This window comes from Myiozetetes cayanensis, unplaced genomic scaffold (genome assembly GCF_022539395.1).
Source record: "Myiozetetes cayanensis isolate MyiCay16 unplaced genomic scaffold, myiCay2020 scf21, whole genome shotgun sequence".
NCBI lineage: Eukaryota > Metazoa > Chordata > Aves > Passeriformes > Tyrannidae > Myiozetetes > Myiozetetes cayanensis.
This window is the reverse complement of record NW_026087423.1, coordinates 3,424,255-3,445,363: the sequence shown is the minus strand read 5'-3', so window position 1 is coordinate 3,445,363 and position 21,109 is coordinate 3,424,255. Positions and strand designations below refer to the sequence as shown.

The 21,109-nt window shown below is 49.9% G+C and overlaps 1 protein-coding gene across 2 annotated transcripts in view; it reads right to left on the bottom strand.

The window, feature by feature from the left end:
• SRRM4 (serine/arginine repetitive matrix 4) overlaps positions 1-8,708 on the bottom strand; it is an 87,230-nt gene extending 78,522 nt beyond the window's left edge. The window contains exons 1-3 of one of the 2 annotated variants that reach the window (XM_050317983.1): positions 8,504-8,708; positions 7,429-7,538; positions 7,135-7,299 (exon numbers count right to left, since the gene is read on the bottom strand). In XM_050317983.1, coding sequence (XP_050173940.1) covers positions 7,135-7,241 — 107 coding nt within the window. In that variant the 5' untranslated portion in view covers positions 7,242-7,299; positions 7,429-7,538; positions 8,504-8,708. The remainder of the gene's footprint in view (positions 1-7,134; positions 7,300-7,428; positions 7,539-8,503) is intronic. The other variant, XM_050317984.1, reaches the window with a different exon arrangement.
• Between the last annotated feature and the right edge of the window lie 12,401 nt (positions 8,709-21,109).

Sequence of the window (21,109 nt, the reverse complement as noted above, 5' to 3'; positions counted from 1 at the left end):
CCCTGTCCTGCTTGGACACTCTCCTGAGCATGGGGCTGGAGGGCAGCTCTGCTCCTCAGCCCAGCTCATCCTGGAGGAGCTGATGTCTCACAGGTAAACAGCTCAACCCACTTCAGAGGAATTGGTCACAGGGCTACCTGTGACAGCAGAGCTTCAGCACAGCATCTCTGCAGCTCCAGGCAACAGCCTGTGCCAGGGAGAGAAGGGAAAAAAAAAAATAGCCTTGAGCCATCACGCTGCAAAGACGCCATCCCTGGTGCTGCTGGCTTGAAGGACAAGCGTGGAGCACCTAATTTGCTTTGGCCTCATTGATTTTCTGCAGCTCTGCCCTCAGATCTACAGTGAGGTGGCTCGTTCAGCCTTGGCAGCAGCTCTGGGATGGGATGAGGACACCCATATCCTGCTGGGGCAAGTGAAACAAAGGGCAGAGCCAGCAAAAGGCACCGTGGGACGGTTGGGTTAACACAGCCGTGAAGTGAGGATGGCATTCCTGCCCCTTGGCCTGTTCCCATGCCCTAGGACAGCGACTGCTCTGAGCAAAACTGGGCTGCCTGGGTGACAGTCAGCTTCTTCATCAGCTCCTCATATCCCCAGAAGGCAGGATCCACCCAGAGCCAGCCCTGCCTGCCTGGCAGCCACACTCACAGGCTTTTCAAGTCTCTCACATCCCAGCCTGGAAAGCAAACTACAGCAATTACCAGCACTCACTGCTGTGAATGGCAACACTCTGTAAATAAATTACATCTCGGAAATTAATAAGTGTTGCCTAATTGAGGCTTAGCATCTTAAATTCCTAAAAATCCTTATAAGACGACAGAAAAGGAAGAAGGAGAGACGTTTTCTTGGCTGGAGAGCCCTAATCCAGCCCTAGCAGTAGGCAGGGCACGCGAGGAGACTCAGCCCTGCCTGTTAAGGGATTGTCATGCTCCAGCACCAGGACATGTACGTCCCAGGGTCAGACCAATTTCTCCTGCCAGCAGAGCAGCAGTACTGCAAATGGCTTCTAAATATCAAGCTGGCACTCGTGTGCTTCTAAGGCAGAGCACTACATGCACCAGGAATGCAAAGAAACCAAATCAGGGAGCAGCAGTCCAGCCTGGGCCTGTGCACAAGGCAGAGAACCCTCTGGCATTCAGCATTTGCAGTGCAGGAAGCTCAGTGTTCCCCCTTCTCCTCCTCCTGATGGCTGCCAGCTCTTTGGTGTGTCCCACCATGGTGAGAAGCCAGTTGGTTACCTGGGAGCATTCAGAGCTTCTGGTGCCGTGTGGGGAAATCATTTTGGAGCCAAACATCACAGATTCCCAGCAGACGACTTCCCTGGCAGCTTCTTCCAGCCTGCCGGCTCTCCCATGCCAAGTCTGCTCCATCCAGCCTCCAAGCAATCTGTCCCCGTGCAGGGAGCAATGTGTTGTCCAGATCTTTTCCTTGCCTGGAGCACACACGGACTCGTGCCCGACGAGAAGCAAGTGAGAACCACACTTGTGTGTGATGCTGGTATTTTGGTTCTCCTTCAGATTCCTCCCATCCGCCACCCAGACACCCCAGGGTTCCCAATGGACTCCATCTCCCAGCCTGTTAATGGGAGATCAGGAGACAGGTAAGTGGGACGACAGCATTCTCCAGACCTCCAGCTCACTGGGACTGTTATCCATCCTCCCCAAGGAGATGGACACACATCCCATGGCACACAGAACTGGCATTGCTATGCAGTGTCCCCCTCCCTGCTCCACACACAGGGACCTTGAAGGTTAAAGCACTAATCCCCTTTTCTCCTGCCCACGTCATTAACACATCCAGGTGAGCAGCAAACACAGCCCCCGACACTGAGCACTGGTTTCCCTCTCCACTAACTCCCTGGGGCCCAGCATGGAGAAACCTTAATGGATCCGACACAACTCCTAGCACGGAGCAGCTCCACTGTTTGATGCAAAGTTTAATTTGATTTCTCACTTGAATAGCTGAGACATCCTTGATGTGCATCCTTCAGCTCCTTCCAGACAAATCTGCTGCATACAATTAGCACCAGGAGTCACCTGAATCTCACCATCCTTCCCCTCTGCTCCACTGCAACCTCCACCAGCACCTCCCAGGGCTGCAGAGCAACCCTGCTCCCTCCTTTGGAAAGGGCTTTCCATGGCATTCACCCTTCTCTAGAAAGGGGAAAGCTGGAATTAAACAGTGGTGATGGGGAGCTGATGGAGGAGGCAGAGGTCAAGGCAGGAGCTGCAGCAGCTTTCCCAGCTCAGTCTCCAGCAGCAATCCCTGTGGGAGCACAACCCCAGACAGCAGCAATCCTTGCTGCCCCAAGCTGCTCCATTCCTCCCCAAAACCAGCTGCATTTCAACAAGGTCTGGATCAGCTGTACAGCCCCTGAAGAGCAGCACAGTACAATGTTCTGGAAACAGGGAACAAACATTGTGATCACCACGGAAATATGGGAAGCGCAGGTGGGAACGTGGTGTTCCTTTTTTCTATTTTTTTTTCATACAAAAGTCTTGAGGTTTTTCTGGCATCAGTTTTCAGGACATCCTGAGCTTCAGCCTACAATCCACAAAGCCTGGGCACCACAGACCTGCTGAACCAGGGTCACTGTCAGGACAGGAGGGAGACCCACAGCTTTCCAAAGCCTTGGAGAACAGAGTTGTCCTGTACCACAGCGAGACACAGGCAAAGGTCTCACCTAAGGCTGGAGAGCCCCCACAGGCTCTGTCTGTTCTCTGCCTGATTCAAAACTCACTGGCGAGCCAGCTCGACTGAATCCATTCCCTTCCCAAAGCTCTGAAGCACAACAGTTGATTTAAAAATCTTACAGCAAACTGGTGGGGAGTGAAAAATGGATTTTCAGGCATTAAAGCCCAGACCGAGGAGAAAACAGACACCTTTGATTGAGAAATCAATGCTTGGGTTTTACAGCACTTCACACTGAGCAGCAGCAAAGCCCTGCCTGTGCCTCATCCCTCCAGGGCAGCGGGGCAGAAACCAGCTGAAAGCAGAGAAATGGGACACTCTGGTGCTTCCCATGGTCTTACCAAAGCCTGACAGGCTTTGAGGACCTTCAGTCCATGGAGCAAAACATGTTTTCAGAAGAGATCCTCCGGACAATAAACTGACAGGGAAAGGGTCCATGCCATAGCTTTCAAAAAGGGCTTCACCTGGCTGCTCTCAGGGCTGAGGGCTGGTCTCTCCTCACCCCCTGCCAGCCAAGACCCTCAGCCACCTGATCCAGTGGGTGACATTCCTGCTCATGGCAGGGGGTTGGAACTAGATGGTCTTTAAAGTCCCAAACCATCCTGTAATTCTCTGATCTCTGGCAGCCCAATTCACGAGGTGATCCTCACCCAATACAGCACACAGGAGCTGCTGCTGCTCTGCCAACCAGCTGTGGGTGCAAAAAACGAAAAGAAAAAGAAAAAAAAAAGTTTAAAAAAAATTAAAATCAGAGCCTGGAATTGATGAAGATGCCAGAGGGAAGGAACAAGTCACAAAGGGAAGAGGAGGAACAGTCTCTGCACCCAACAGGGATGTTACAAGCGAGAGAGACATGCTGACAAATTAAAACAGACCACGAGAACCCCTGATATGTTTTAAAGCCTTCTCTCAGCTTTCTTCTTCTCCTTTGTATGTTGGAAACTCATCTTCAATTGCAATCGCAATGCCCCCAGAGGGAAAAACACCCCAGCACAAGGCAGACTTCCCTCTAGGCAATGTGAGCCTGTATTACCAGAGCAAAAAGGCTTTCATCTCCAAATCATTCGTTTCCAGAGCACTTGACCCAAAAGGAAGTCTCCTTTATTTCTATAAAAGTCACTTTCTCTCCCGAAATCCCGTGGCCCTAGAAGGGAGCTGGGAGGCAGCTTTCTGCACTTCCATTGCCTGCTCAGAGCCCCACTGCAGCAGGCAGTGCCAGCCATCACTGCTGGGACATGGCTGGGGCACAGGCCAGCCCTGCTCTTGCAGCACCAGGGTGACTGCACACCCCAGGGCTGGGAGCTCAGGGACCTCCCCTGCTCCCCAGAGAGCTCCTCTGCCCCTGCCAGGCTCCACAAGCCCCTTCTGCCCAGAGATGGTGGCAAAGGGGGAGCCTTATCCAACTGTTTCCATCCTTCAGGAAGAGCCAGTGCAGCAGGTGCAGTTGGCATCTGACTTGTTTCTCATCAGATGTTCCAAGCCAGTAGTGCTCCCTTTCCCAGCAGGAAGCCATGGATACAAGGCTGTATCCTCAGCATCGGGTGAATTTGGACAACTCTGTGGTGCCACCAGATGTGCCAGATAGAAACCAGCCTGTGCAGGCAGCAGGGCTTGGGGAGATGCTTCTGCCCAGGGAGCTGTCCTGACCCCATGAGAAGCCAGCTGTGATCCACACTTCCAGGAGCTCCCAGACACAGTGAGGCACTCAGGTCTTAAATGGAGGGGAAAAGTGGTACCAGCAGTTCAGCAGGAGGAGGAGAAAGGCTGTTTGCCATAACCAGCAGGCAGCTGGTGTGGGTGAGATGAGAGCTCCTGGCTCCCATAGCCACCTGAACTCGGGGGAAGATGCCACCATGGACAAAGATCTCCAAACTAAGGCTCCCAGCCCAGCTTCATCCCCTGTGGGTGACAGGACAGGGGGCACCATGTGCTGGTGACATGCACCCCTGCTCTATCCTACAGGATATTCTTGCTTACCTGGGACACAGCTCAGTAAGGCAACCCTGGGCTCATGAAGTCACAGCCCAGCACAAGTCACAGTTTCCATGCTGAGTTTTGCACTGGATGTCCCAGAATCAGGTGAGGGGAAGGACAAAGGACCCAAATTTCTACCCTTCCAAGCTGACAGGAACCTGAACACCAGTTCCCAGCACGCTGGAAAAAACCCAGGGACTCGCAAGGCTGGTTGTGCGACAGCTCTGTTGATTCCATGTTTTTTAAGCAGCCCTTGGGGTTGTTTCGAGTGCTTGTTGTTGAGATCCCTGCAAATAGCTCCTGAGCACGAGCTCTGCTCTCTCCCGCTGCATGTGTGTGTGTTTAGGTCTGGCTCACTCGGCAGGCTGGGCCATCCTGGAGGGAGCAGATTTATCAGGCAGGACTGGCAATAAAGATAACGGTGTTGGTGATGATTCCTGAAGCTGAATTGCTCTCAGAGCACTGGGAGGGGACATCCAGTGCAGGACACCCACAGAGTTCTACAGAATAAATACAACCTGCTTCAGTTTGTACAAACCAGCTCCACAGAAACATTACAACCAAACAGTACTGCCCTTGTGGGGAAGAAACAGGAGGAGCTGGGATACCTGAATTGCCCTTCCAGTGAGGAGGCAGTCTGCTGGAGGTACTGTTTGCAGAGCATGCAGAGGCAGCACACACACCCTCACACACTGGTGGTACATCACCCACAGGATGTAGCAGCTCTGCCTCCCACTGATGCAGCCCAACGGCATTCCAGAGCAACAAACTGACTCCAGCCCTTGTTCCTCCGGGGACAGTGCACAGCCCCAGCTCACAACACACCACAAAGCAAACTGATTGCAGCTTTTTGCTGGCACAGCCACGCAGCAGCACAGCTCCTGCTTCCCTTCCTTCTGGGAAGTGGCACAGCACAGGCAGCTCTGCACTGGGCTGTCAGGAACAGATTCCCACTGCACTGGAATTAGAGCCAGGTACAAACAAACCTGCTCCCTTCCAGGGATGGGGGAGTCACACCTGCCTCTCTGTTTCCTGAAAAGCAGGTACAACAGTTTTGTCTGTTCCAGGTGCGCCGTCCCTGATCCTCTGACAGCAGCACTGAGCAAGATGCTCAGAGGCAATTTTTAACTCAGCTTGGGTGGTCACCAGCTATTTCAGACTGGGCTGATTTCTGCATGCCCTTGGCAGCATTTTTGGGGAGGCTTTTCTGAAGCTATGTCCTTCAGCTCAAACCCCCCCAGCCCCTCTTTTTCTAATCACCCCAAGGAAAGTGATATTCCTTAAGGAAAATAACTTTCAAACCTCTCTGAGGTTTAAAAGTCCTATTAGACTAATTTTCAGGATGCAGGGAGAAGAAAGCTTAAGCTAGACAAACTGGTGGAAAATCTGATCTATTAAAGCAGTGGATGCTATCAGGGAAGTGAGCAATTTCCTGTAAGCACCATATCCAATGCATTTCTGCTAGAGCAGACCTGTCTCACCTTCCCAGCAGCATTCCCTCTACCTGCCCTGCTCCTGGAGCCCATCTCAACAGCTCCAATGGTGTGATCCACTTCAGCTGCCACCTGCTTGGGACACGACACATTTGTCATTGTGTAAAAGCAGCAGCAGCAAACCTAACACCCTAAATAAATGTTCAGAGGCTGCAGAATGGTGTAATTAATTACAGGGTTTTTCACAGGCAGCAGCAGGGAGGGGAACACCCAAGGCAAGGCTGTGGGAGGGGGGACATCAGGGCCCCCTTCTGCTGCCTGTCCCCATCCTGCCCTGCCAGAGGTGACAGGAGCCAAGGGATGAGAGAGCAGGCAGCAGCTGGAGCTGGAGTCAAGGTCAAGCTCCATTCCACAGCTCATCCCATTTTGTGAGCCCCGGCAAGTGATGGTGTCCCCAGCCTGCTTTGTTTGGGCACATCCCTGATCAGCAGATAAGTAGCCCTCACTGCCTGCAGAGATGTAAAGTTAAGCCTGCCCCAAGCCCCCTCTCTGACCTGCTGGACTTGCAGCTTCCCTTTCCCACATTCCCCAGGGCCCAGACCCACTGACACAGACAAGGGATGTCAAAGGAAGAGACAGAAGGAACAGCTTGAACACCCTGAACTGCATCCTCCAAGTCCTCCCTTGGCAGACGACCAGCCCTCAGCTCTCCTTCCCTGCAGTTATCTCCTCCTGCGCTCCCTGGGAATGTACTCCGTTGGGATGCTGGCTCCTGCTGCCCACCCAGCAGCTGAATTGCTGCACCAAGGGACACAAAGTCTGGGGACTGCTTGGGAAAAAAAAACAGGCAGCCTCAAATTTTCCCAAGTTTAGGACACAGCACACCTCTGTCAGCATGCCTTGCTGCCCAATAGCAATGCTCTCCCCCTCGACAGCCGGTCCCCAAGTTCATCAGCAGAAGAAAATGGAATAGCTTAAAACCTGGGAGGAACCTCCACCATCACCACTAGAGAAAGTCCTCAGGGACTCTTGGACTCACCAGGGTGGCAGGAATAGCAAACTGGGAGCCAGCAGGACTTCTCCAGGGGGAGCTGACTGATGCCTTGGCTGAGCCCTCTGCTCTTCCCGACCTGCATCCTCCCTCATCCAAGCACAGTGGTAAATGCAGAGGTGTCCTTCTGATTCAGAGGGGCACTGCCCTCCCCTGTAGAGACAGAGACAAGAAAAGCTGTTTTTAGTTCCTGACATTGAACAGAAAACTAAAGCATAAGTCCTAAAGGCTGTGGTGGAGTTGAAGTGTCAGCATTCACCCTGAGCCCCAAGGTCAGCCCACCTGAGTCATGCCTCCTCTTCCTCCCTTTTTTTCAGCCTCACTCCCTGCTCTTCTCCAGAAGGCTGGCATTCTCCTGCTCTGACCAGCTGCTGGAGCAACACACCAAAGCACTGCAGAGCAGAGTTAAAAAAAAAAAACACTTATATATAGCAGCCTTTGAGCCATGCTTTTAATATTTCATTTTTCTTTTTCTGCCAGAAGAAAGCAAATTCCTTATGTTGGCTGGGCTGCAACCCCGCACCACATCCCTGTGCCTCAGACAGCCCTGGCTGCCAGCCCCTCCAGGCAGATGGGGAGTGCAAGGCTCATCTTCCTCCCACACAACCCCTTCTGCTCCGGCATCCCCTGACACTGCTCAGGCAGCACAGGGGGGACGAGGCACTGAGGGGACAGGGAGGGCTGGGCAGCTGCCCTGGGACTGCAGAATTCAAGATACTGCAGAGAACCCCAGACTGAGCTGCATGAGGCACCCTGACACCTCAATGGACCCACGCTGGTGGAAGAACTTGTCTGGGAAAGGTGACAGGTCAGCAGGCACCAGGTCACCCCGAGTGGCATCTGCCAATCCCCCGTCACCGAGCTCCGCGTCGAAGCCAGCCGCCATCCCACCGGCACCCAAACTATCCATCAAGCATCCTCTGTGTCAAAGCCAGTTTTTATTTTTAAATTTAATGTCTGTAAAGTATTTTGGCTTTAAATTATTCCGCAGCCTCCCTCGGTTCAGCGGCGCTTCCCCGTCTAGACAGAACAATCTTGTTGTCAGTGAAACAGATTCGCCCTGACATCCCTGCCGCGATGCCGCTGCTATTTTCCTTTAGAAAGAAAAAGAGCTAAAAAGCTCTTTCTTTACTGTTTTGAAATGTGATTCCTGTCCATTCAACTTCAAACAAACACCTCAATAAATAATCCTGCCGTCTTTGGTTTGATCTCTCTGTGTTAGGAAGATGCGTGGATGGAGAAACGGGGGACGGCTCAGCGTGCGTTGGATCTGGCATCTCCCAGTGCTGCTTGCAGCGTGCCTGCTCTCCTGGGAGCAAGGGATTCCCACCTCTCCTGCTCTGTCTCTCAAACCCACCTGCTTTGGCTCTCTCCCAGGCTGCAGACCAAGGACTGGAGTGTGGAGATCTCTGTGGCAGCAAAGTCCCTGCTCCCCAACACTGATCTGTCTGATCCTCTGTGGCTGCAGGACAAACCTTGAGTGGCTGGTAGGGAGACGCAGGACAGGCATCAGCAGCCTGAAAAAGAGATATTAAACCAAGTCAAAACACATTTTGCACATCACTTTTATTGCCAGGTCTCTGCCAGCATGAAATACTACAAATACTTCCATTATAATTTAAAAAGTACTTTTCCCCCTTGTGCACCAAGAACAAGCATTCAGCAGCACCTCCTGACAGCCTGTGGTGCTTGGAGAGAGAAAACAGCCTGATCCAGCCAAAAATAACACCGCTCCCCTTTTGCTCTGTCAGTGACACATCCTTGATGTTTGCAGTCAGAAGTGACAGGTACCAGTTGGGGATCTTTCCATCTCCTCTCCTGGTAAGACAGCCACCCACGTGGCAGCAGGGAGGTGATCTCCACCTCATGTGAGGCATTCCCTGCCTGGGCATCACCCAGGGGAAAGGCACAGCCCCAGAACTAAGCCCCTGAGGAGCTGGACACAATCACACAGGAACAGAGGGGCCTCCAGCAGAGCAAGCTGAAGGTCAAGAGCTCAGCCCTAGGGATGCCACTCCAGGGTGCCTGTGGCCAGGTGGGGATGGAGAAGAGTCTGAACTCACCAACAGACACATCTACGGACAGAAAAGGGACATATTACCTGATTTTATTCCCCAAATGCCTACAGACCTCCAGGAGGTGCCCAGTTGAGAACAGACTGTATCAGTATTTAATCCCAGTGCCAGAGCATCACGCTATAAATCAGCTGCGAAAGCACCACACAGAGAAAGAGACACTGACCTCTAAATATTCAAGCAGAAAAAGTGCCTCTGAATATTCAAATAGGAAAAATGAAATCATGAAGCAAGGACTTGTTTTCTGCACAGGCACCACCGTCCAGCAGCGCAATGGGAAGAGCTACACAAGGAAGAGCTGCTTCAGGGCACCTCCACACCTGCTTCCCACCCCTCACCTCATGAATTCATCCCCGTCCTGCTCTTTGTGGAGATATGAACCCCCTCACAGGAGCAGTCAGGAGTTTCCCCTGGGAGCAAGCTGGCTCTGTCCCATAGGGAACAGCTCCCTGGCTGTGCCACAGCCAAAGCCCCACATTTGGAGCAGCCCCCAGCACACCCACCCCAGCCAGGAGCAGATGGCCCCGGGATCCAGAGAGGCAAAGCGGGGGAAGATTCCACCATCCGAGGATGTGCCGTGCAGAATCAGCCCAAAGGACTGACTGTTCCAGGGAAAATAGCACCAGGAAAGCATGGCAAACAGCATATGGATGTGGCCCTTCCTGGGTGCATTGAGACCATCCCACACAAGATCCTCCACAAGCACAGAACCCAGAGAGGGCTGAGAGCATCCTGCAGCAGCAAGTTCTACTTTCTGCCTCCTCCTTTACCCAACAGTATTATTTACCAGCTCATGAATTCAGTGAGGAGGTTTTTCCCCGGGTCTGGAGGATCAGCAATTGCTCCTTTGATCAAACCTGTACCTTCAGCACCTGCTCACTGTTGATGGAGAGCTGAGCAACCTTTCTCTCCTCAACCCCTCCACCTGCACCAGCCCTGCTGATGACCAGATCCATGATAAATGGAGTTAGAGCTCCAGTGGAGTGTTTGCTGTCCTCCTGGGATGGAGGTGTTAATGCATGGGCTGAGCAGGGGGCGGGGGATCGAAGTGCTGAAAAATGATGCAGGCAAAGCTCATTATCACATCCTTAATAGCCCTGAAATTGCTGGGAGGGCCTCTTTCAGTTCTGCTCCCCTGGGTGGTAGGGAGCCATCCCCATCTGTCTCAGCAGCAGGGCCCGGTCCCCTCTCCAGAGCCGCTGGCCACCCAAGCAGACAGGGCACCTCCACACTTGGAGCCAGTGTCTCCACACCAGGTATTCCTGAGAGGATCTGCAGAGGACAAGTCATGCTGGCTCAGCTCAGCACCTCTGCTCCAAATCCACTGACTCCAGGAGGGGGCACTGGCCTCAAGCATCCAGATTTTACTCCTACGCTCTGCTCCTGCCCTCCAGGACAAGAGGCAGAACGTGCCTCAATCTCCCTGCCTGTGTCAAAGAGCTGTAATATCTTTCACCCACCTCGGTAAGTATCTTTTGCTTTTAATTCTTCTTGGGCACTTCTGGGGAATTTTCAGCCAGTTCAGAGGTACTGATGGCACTTCCAAGGTCACCCAGCACCTGGGCCATGGCTCTGTGTTTTCAAGTCAACACATCATCACAGAATCCCAGAGCGGTTTGGGTTGGGAGGAACCTTAAAGATCATCTAATTCCACCCCCTGCCATGGGCACGGACACCTTCCCCTAGTCCAGATTGATCAGAGCCCCATCCAACCTGGCCTTGGACATTTGGCACATCCTGGATGTGCTGGTGCTCTCTACAGTGGGAGAAGGCTGTAGACACCAACCACGTGGCTCCAACCCACACTGAGAAGCTCAGCTCCCCACCAAGGACAGCAGGTGCTCAAGGTGCTGGTTTGACCAAAGGAGCAACTGCTGCTCCCCCAGACCCGGGGCAAACCCTTCTCACTGAATTCATGAGCTGGTAAAATACTGCTCCTGGGTGACAGAGGGGGCCCAGGGAGCAGGTCTCGTGTCAGCATGGAGCTGGTGGCTGCACCTTTAAGTGCTGCATCTCAATTCCACTTTGCACGACAGCTGCACCAAAGGGATTTGATGGCTCCCAAGAAATGCCAAGCCAAGAAGCTTTTAAGAACTCCTGAACCGCCTTTTTAAGAGGCAGGGCACATGTGCAGCTAATCCAGTCTTTAAACTAATGATTTAATTTACCTTAGGAGAAGCAAACCAGCATAAATTAATATCTCCCAGTAGTATAACATAAGCATGTTTTATCTAGAGATTATGTTGATTAAATCATCAAGTGCCATAATCTTCCTTTCGTACCTCAATAAAAAAAAAAAAAATCCCTAAAAATATAGATATAGCCTTCTAAACCACAGGAGGGAAGTGCACATTCATCTCCAAGCACTCTCCTCGCTCAGCAGTGCATGCACATGAGACTCCCCACCCTGGAAGAAGCTGCTCCAGCTGGCGCAGTAAGGAGAGGTAAACTGAGAACGTGTTCCGAATGGAAGCGATGCCAGGAGATGGAGGAGCTTGGAGTCAGTACAGGAGTCACACTCGTGGGGTTTCACTCTGCAAATGTGACTGAAGAGATCAGATCTGACTTCCCAAGGCCATGTATCTGCTTTCAGGGTGTAAGACACCAAGGCCATTAGTCACACAAGCTGGAAATTCGAGTGGCTCCATTCTGCCACGCAGGGAGACAGTGCCTGAGCAGAGGGGGGAAGCACAGAGGCCCATTTTGAACATTTTCCTCCCACCCCTCTAATCTCCTTTCTGCTTGTTCCCACTTGCTTTGCTGTCCACTGAGCTGAAGGACTAAACCACCCACCCTGGTGAATCAACGAGACCTACCTTGGCTTTTTCCAACCGAGTTTGCACCTGCCGGGGGTGGTTTGTCAGACAAAGCCTGTTCCTGTGGGACTCAGCTGCAAACCCTCTCCCGCAGCTCTCTGCCAGGTAATCATGCACGGGCACTCCAGGTTTAATGGCTTTGTCTGCTGCCTGTTTGGATTGCTGGAGAGCTCTTGGGCAGGCCACTTCAGAAGCACAACACCTTTTATTTAAAGCCAATTCGGAACCTCAGTGGCGAGTTTGAAAGCTTGCCTGGAGAAGGACAAAAGGATCTTGTTAGGAGAAGGTGTCCAAGGACAAAACAACATCCCCAACATCAACAGAAAGCTCCCCCCGTGAGAAAGCAAAACCTAAACACTATTTACACTGACGCCAGCAGCAGGTCTCCAGCAAGCAACCTGGGCTTATAAGGCCAAGTCTCAACACGAGCAACATCGACTCACCCTCCTAGTCCCTGGTGTTGATGTTTCTGAAATAAGTGGATTTTGCAAAGAAAGGGCAATTAACAGATGATGTTGTGTTTGATTATTGGGGAGTTGGGGCAAGCAGCAAGAACCTGCCAGTGCTGCTGAGTGCAGGCTGCAGCCACCAGCAGTCCCCTGCCTCAGTTTCCTCATAAACAAGGTAACTGTTGTAAAAGCTTGGGAGCCTTCAGGAGAGAAACAGCATTGTCTGAAAAAATATTTTAATACCCAAATGAAGTTGTCAAGAGAAATTCCCTGCCCAGGGTCTCAGGCAGAAAGCACGTCTCCATTCAAACACCCTGTCCCTACAATTAAAGAAAAGTATACATTTTGTAAAGGAACCATTTTCAGGTTCTGTGAGGAGGCCCTTTCTCAGCAGGAGGTTTTCTTCAGAGAGGAGACACAGTGTGCTGACTTGCAGCCTTACAAATCTGGAAGCTTCAGGAAGTCTCCTGACTTTTTTTTATTATTACTCGTTTCTGTGGTCCTGCAAACCTGCCTGATGATTCACAGAGCAGAGGAGGGTTGTGTTTCTTTCCTTGAACTCCTTTCAAACTAAAACTCAGACCCAAGCCCCTTTCTCCCCTAGAATCAAACCTCCAAGTCTTACTCTATAGAACTGAATTCCCGAAAATGATTCAGGTGGAGGACTGTAATTTCAGAACAATTCTTCACATCCTTCTGATGTCATTTTACAGTAGAAATAACCTATATCTGACCCTCTCTCTCTCTGCAAATGTCTCTGTCTGCCCATCTCTGAACAGCATTTCCCTCCTGGGCTTTGTAACTCCCTCAGTCCAATTAACAGGGTCTCCAAAAGCCTGGGGACTTCATTACTTCTAAATGAAACATCTTCAAACACACTAATGCCACTTGTCTTCTGCAGGACCCTCGTTCCAGGCAAGCCTGACATTTTGACAGACCTCCACACTCATTTGCACCGAGGAAATACACCATTACACAAGGTTAATTTTTTAGGACGGATAGAAAATCTCTTCCTCTAGGTAAATATTAGACAAACATCTATACACTGCATGGAATTACATGTCAAGCCACTCGATAAAACCAACCTACCTGCCAGGAACAAGCCTGTCAAATGCTTGGTACAGATGCCTTTCTCCCCCCACTTTAAGTCTAGAGGAAGGGAGGGGGGGTTCCACTCACTGATCACCCCCACCCTGCCAGCACCATGTCTGCCTGTGCTTCAGCCTCCCTGCTGACACAGCTGCCTTTGGAGAGGAGGATTTTGAGAGGGTATCAAGAGAAAAGCCTTCCAAAAAAAAAAAAAAAAAAAAAAGTCACAAGGGTTGCTTGGCTTCTCCACCCTCACTCCCGGGGTTTGCGGTGCGCTGGGAGAGCGCTGCTGTCTGCGAACACCACCTCTGCCACGTCCCCTCCTCGCAGCACAGGAGCCTGCAGGCAGCACAGAGGGTGCCCAGCTCCCCTGTGACAGCAGCCAGCAGGGCCACATCACTCTGCTGCTGCTGCTCACTCCCAGCAGTTCATCCCTTCCCAAGGAGAGGACTCGGCTGAGGGACTCGCTCCTCACTCCAATGCTCACAACAGGCCAGACCTACGAGCGTTTGCTTTCAGTTTTTTAATACATTTCTCCCCTCCCCAAGCTGAGGGCAGAAATCTTTCACAGTAGATCAGAGCCCACAGATGTCAGACAGCTTCTCTTCCTTCTGTGATGCCCTGGGAAAGCCAAAGCTGGCAGGCAGAAAGCCCAAGGTACCTGGCAGGATGGACTTGATTGCCTCCAGCTAATGAGTTCCACCGTGGAGGGAGAGATCCTCCTTTCCAGGGGCCTCAGGTCCTCTCTGAGCTTCATCTAGGATCTGCATGGACACTGCCATTCCACACTCAACATCCTGCACGAGCAAATGATTCATTATCCCCAGGGAGCTGCCATCTGTCAGCCCACCACGGACAGATCTGATTAACAGAACATCCCCGTGATCTCCACCTACTGCAAAGGAGAACGTGCTCTCTTCCAATGGATCACGCTATACACATTCTAACTTTGGATTTGCAACGAGCTTCTCAGACTCAGCTACTCAAATGCAGCTGATGAGCAGTAACTCGTTATCCAGAAATCATCTGGTCACTGCTCTGCACTGAGCCAGGTGGAGCCGGGATGGAGGAGGGACAAGAGGGTAACGCTGAAGAAGAGGTGATGTACCCAGAGGGGAAGTTCTGACATAGCTGAAACTTAAGTAGGGTTAAGTTGCCCTCGAGCCCAGAGTACAAGCTAAGCTGAGGAAGGAGAAAGGCATTTCTAGCTGGATTGCAGACCCAGCTCTGTCTTTGGCAGATATTTGCTCTCCCAAGCCTCAGCCTCCCCAGCCGAGTCATCAAGTTTGTTCTCATTTACTTCTCTCTGTAGAAACCTCTGAGATTTGCATTTCAAAACCACCATAGGGGTAAAATCACTGGTGAGACAGGCAGCAGCAGGCACTGGCTGCCCTTCACAGCACTGACCATGCGGGAAGGCAGGATGCTCCTGCACCGGCTTCTCCCGCTGGTTCTGCTCACAGCAGCCAAGATTGCCACAGCAACAGGACACAGAGGAGAAAAGTATTTCTCCAGAGCGTATTTAGTTGCTTTCAAGTGGATCGACACAGGAGAGTTCGTTTGTAAACGTCAAGAGCATGTCGGTGTGAAATTGGAAATGTGAGTGGGCGGCAGCACGGCCAGCACAGCTCAGGGTGGGGAGGAGATTAAACACTCGGCTCACCTGAGCTGGGTGTGGACCCAGAGACCTGCAGGAGCTCACAGGACCTCAGCACTCATCGACTGAGCCAAGGAAAACCCCTGTCACTAAGGCAGACAGCTTTGTGGCTACTCCCCCCCATGCTGGGCTGCAGTTCTGTCTCCAAAACGCCCACCTTTGTGTGCAGGCACCACGGGGCTGAGCTGCGTCCTTCTGTTTTCCCCTCGGGAAGGGAGAGACCCCAGTGCTGATGTTCCCAGCAGCACCACTGCTCTGTCAGCTGAGCCACGTAACCAGACAGCAAACAGGGACAGTAAGGTCGAGCAGGAGACTGTGCTCCTCCCCAAAACAATTGAAGAGGCTCATTAAACCGGTTAATAGCAGGAGCAGCACTGACACCATGCCACAGCATTTTCACTTTCCTTTGTAACAACATCCCAAAGGACTCAAGCCGAGCATTTGGCTCCAGCACTAAGTGGCACCTCAAGAGTCCAGTTGAGATGTGCCAGGAGCAAGAGAGGGCAAGTCATCCTGAAAAACACAGAAGGTAATGAACCCCTTCTTGGATGAAGAGCGAGGCTCTCCCTGTGCTCTGGTGATGATGATGGCTGGCTTAAACACACAGTGAACAAGCAGGCAGCACAACTCAACAACCTCACTATCCTTCACTGTTCCCCCCCACAGCAGGCATTTGGGAGACACATCTGCTCCCTAAAGGAAAATTTGGGGGAGACAGGATGAGAGCTTAACAAACACTTAGAATTGTCACATTTTTGTGATTCTGCTGACAGCCCATTCAGAGCACACTCAGCTCCCTGAGAGAATACTGCAACAAGACAAGTGACAGGCAGGGTCACAGGTCCAGGAGACCTCCTTGGTCAGAGGCATCACATCCAGCAAGCCCCGGTGATAAACCAAGAGCACAGACCCTGCCTGGCCACACACCACATTCTTCTTCATCTGAACACCACATTGATTCAACCAAGTGTTTGGCAATAAAAAGATGCAGTGAAAGGGCTCGCTGTAATCAATTAATTAAATAAAGAAAAGTAGCAATGCCTTGGAATGTAAGTAAATATGCAACACCACCGCTGGAACAGGGTGTGTAACAAGGCACGGTTGGCTGAATGAGCCACGCCGACCATCTCTCCTGGGCTCGTGCCTCTGCTCGGCTGACTGGCTGCATCCATTAATTATCCCCCCATTAGGCAGGCAGGAAACGCTCCCAACCAGAGGCACCTTCCTGCTCTGTCATTCAGCCCAGGAACATGACAGATACAACAGAGCTGAGGCATAATCGAGACAGAGCACCTGCCAGGCTGGATGGATAGGCAGAAACCCCTTTGCACAGAGGCTTTGCAGATTATTAATACCTTTGGTTACATGACGTGATAAAGAGGCACTGCAGGCCTCGTGAAGGCCACAGCCAGAGTTTCTGAGGTTGCTCACGTCCATTACAAGTGTACAATCTGTTCCCCAAGGTCTCCAGCACTGGGGGGGGCCAGAGCAGCCACACGTGGCAGCCACTGGGACGAGCCAGCCCAGCACATGAGCTGATGCATTTTTCATGCCCCCTGTGGCTTTCACATTATTTCAGAGCAAACAAAAACCTTTCTCTCAGAAACCCAGCCTCAGCACTGAGAGGTGCCCAGCCCTGTTAAATGCTCCAGAGACTGCACTGTGGCGAGGCCCTGGCACAGCTTGCCCAGAGAAGTTGTGGCTGCCCCATCCCTGGAAGTGTTCAAGGCCAGGGAGCAACCTGGGATAGTGGAAGGTGTCCCTGCCCATGGCAGGGGTGGAATGAAATGACCTCTAAGATCCCTTCCAACCCAAACCATTCTGGGATTCCCTCCAGGATCTGCTTCCCACACCCCTACCTCCCTTGTCCAGACACACCATGCAGCAGTCCAGGCATGAAAACACCAACACTGCAGATTTGCACCCAATATATCTGCTAAAAACTCACTTTCACAGCACCTGGAAAGGCCAAGCAAGCACCTGTGTCTACTCAGACGGATGAAATTCTCAGGGAGCAAAGCCCTGCTGTGACAGGGCCCCTCATTGGATTGCCACCAATTGTCCCTTTCTCGGAACAAACAAGGGTTTATCCACCTTGGTTTTACCCAAGGGGACAGACACTTTATTTCTGTATTTCACCCAGACCTCCACAGCTCTTCTCAAAACAGTTATTTCAATGAAAGTGGAAACAAATCAATAGTTTTGAATTGTCTCAGGGGAGGAGACCAGGCAGGGCTGGGAACTCTCCTGCCAGCTCTGCCATGTTATTGCCCTTCCCTGAACTGCAGAACTTCACGCTTGGTACAGAATGAGCCCTAATCAATACTCTAGTGCTGAGATGCTGTTACAGACTGTGCATTCCTGGGCCCAGGTCACATGTCAAACTGTCCTGCCACGTCTTACACTTTCCAAGACAGTCTTAAACCAGTCTTAAATCCAATTTCAATGGATGAGGTTTTTACTACCCCAGAAATCCTGTTCCATCAGAATATCTGCCTCCTGAATTTATACTGATTTTGTACAACTGCATTACACGATTTAGTACCTTTAGTATTCAGTCTTCCCTATTACACGATGCCTCATGATGTACAAGGTTTGGAATGTTGCTTCCTAGTCACAACAGAAAAAAATATTCCTGTGACTATAATGCACTGTTAGTAAATTATAGTTCATGGGCAAAAGGCTATTTCTTCCCAAAATGAATAATTATTCAGTGTTAACAGGAACTTGACACGATCAGCAGCTTTCTTCAACTGTCTGCATAACAGAAATCAATTAATTGTTTATCAGACACCCATTAGCTCCCTGAAAGAGGGGAAAAAACCCCAAAACAAATAAAAATTTGACCTACCTCTCCATTTAATGACAGCAGCTGACGTGGAGCTCCATCCATGTGTCCTGAGCTAACCACTCTTCAAACCCATGCCCATCAGTGCAACCACTCTGTTTACTTTAACATCCTTCAGTCACCAATTCCAACCAGGATTTAAACCATTAAGCAGAAAAACTTGACTTAAAACACCCCTTTTAACCTTGACTCGCATTTGACATTTATTTTTGTTAAAGCTCGTTAGCTTTGATGAACCAGCAGAGATGTGCAGCCAACCACCACTGCCAAAAGAACCCTAACTCCATAAAAATAAGGAACTTTCAATAAAGTGAAATGAGGAATGTACGTTTCATCGCTATTCTGATTATTTTCCCCTCTCAAGATCTGGGGCAGAACATGGGGATGCAAATTAGAACTAAATGAAAAATGACAAAGCTACCTTAGGCGTGCAGAGCAACTGATAGCTTTCAAATTTAGGATTGATTAAATGAAGCAGTGGTTGTTTCCCGTGGGTTAGAGCTCTGTTCCAAAGCCCTACAAATTCCTGGCTTTGCTCAGGGCATTGCTATTTTAGAACCAAAGGCTTCAGTAACTCTTCCTGTGCTGCTTGTTCAGCATCTCAGTTATGTGAGGGGAGTTTAGGCACCCACCCTGCTCATATACACACCATGTATTTTGCCTTTTGCTTTTGTCACCTAAATGTTATTTAAATTTTGGTCCCAGGGTACAAGGTTTCTTTGAGGGACTTTTCCCCTCTGCCTGTTTATTAATATCACGTTGGAGGGTAAAAAAACCAAAATATTTTGTGGGGTTTTCAGTGCTCATAAACTCACAGAGTTCTGTAAACATATTTAAAAACTCAACTAAATCAGTATTTTCCTTTCTTGCATGAAAAGGAGGGATCTAAATAACCAGTACTGATAGCACCGTAAAGAGATAATATTACAAAATATTTTGGCATCCCAAGAATTTGACCTGATGTTAAGGGTTAAAAGTGTTTCCCACATTCAACATGACATTAAAATAATGGCACTCTAACTGTACGAAATGTGAAGTTTCAGTGACAACAGGTTTTCAATAAATCATAGAAAACCAGAAACATGAATTAGTTTTCTAAATAATTCAGTATATATTAAATTTTTAGTTTTAGAACTGGAGAAACTAAAACTAATAACAGCAAACCTTAGACACCCATTCAGATTTTCTTGGGTCACTCAGCATTTGCTATTTGGAACAAGAACCCAAAAGCTGCTTTTTGATTTTTTTTTTTTTCTGAAGGAGGAAGAACCTCAGTTACTCACAAGGGTCACAGCAATTTCTTGTTCTTGCAGGCTTTACTTCTTTAGTTCCCCAGAAATTAGAAAAAATAATAATAAATCATAAACAATTAAGTTTTCTGTCACTCAATCACTTTGTCTCTTTACAAAATCCAAGAAAAAGCACATGAGCTAAAAAAGACAACTTTGTTTATTAGCATTTGTCCTTGGAAAAGGCCTCTTTGCATGAATATGATGTCAAAAAGCCCCTGGAATTTGGCTCACTGATCTGGCTTCTGTCCATCTGAACATCTAATGGCTGAGGGGGAATTATCTTTTTTATTTTACACATATCAACATCACAGTCCGTTTCTCAAGGCAACGAAAAAAAAATGCTTAATATGAGTCAACAGCCAACTCCAATTTAACCCTCAATAAAACTCTATTTTTGGCAGAAGGTTCACCTTTCTTTAAAATTACTATAACCACGAGTTAAAAACCATTTCCTGATGAGGATTAAATTGTTTCATACCTGTAGCAAAGCTGTTTCTGTTCACTGAGGGTTTGAATCCTTCAAGACTGATGATAGGCAGGCAAAGAGCAGACAGAAAAGCCAATTTTCTCTTGGAAGTTAAGCAAGACCTTGTCCATCTCCTTGAGTAACTTGTCTCTATTTTTCCAACCAGTGGCAGGAAATCTTCAATTCTACAGCTGCTGTCTATACTCTTGATCTCCACATGCCTCATCCTCACCACAGCACATCTCGAGCATCCTTTTAGGATTAAAAAAAAAAAAAAAATGCACTGCTTCCCTGAGTGCACAACAAGGCACTGCATTTCATCATTTCCAGCCTCTCAAATGGCTCAGGCCATCACAGAACAGCCTGCCTGGAGAAAAAGGGTACAATATCCAGGTACTTTGTGAGACAGATCTACTCTTTATGGTGATGACAAAGGCAGGACAGACTTTCATTTCATAAAGAAACTAAGGATGAAGTAGGCTATAAACAAAGTACCTTCAGAGCAGCAGTTAAATCTGAACAAAGAGGGCTACAAGCCCCTACTCAGGGCTGCCAAAACCAGAAATTACAGTTCAGAGGTTGACCCAGGGGCAAGGAATTCTGGCAGAAGGAGATTCAAGATTGATGTGAGAGTACAAGTGTGAGATCAAGTTTTGCCAACTTGCAGGTGGAAGCAGTGCCCTGATTCACACCATGAGTTTACATAGCCCCTGTCCCCAGTCCACCCAACACACACTGACAGTCCCTCCATCCCACCCTGACTCCTCACTGTCCTCATTCTTCCTCAGCTTGTCTTCTCTCACTCCTTGATCAACAGCACAAGATGATCCTTAGGGGAACAGCAACATCTCAGCAGTTGGGTTTCAGGAGAAGGAAGTGGTTCAACAGTCCCCCAGGTATTCACTTCCAGAAGACTCTCCAAATTCTTGTGTCCCACCCCCCATCTCCCCTCTCAACACCTGCAATGGAAGGACAGGCTTTTGCTTGGGAGAGCAGCTGTTCTGTCCCCACTGATGGTGAGCACGTTGTAGATTCAGATTAAGATGTGGTGTTGAAGCTGCTGAATTACATTTACACAACATGCACCTGCACCACTCCTGGCTCTAAGGGAGCAGCTGCACATCCACACTCCTACCAATACCCAAAGTTACCCCAAAACAGGGAACATCACAGCAGCAGAGATCAGCTGCTGTCAGCAGGGTGTATCTCCCCAACACTGAACCAAAGTTCCCAGCTATTTCCACAAATACAGATATTGATAAAATGATATA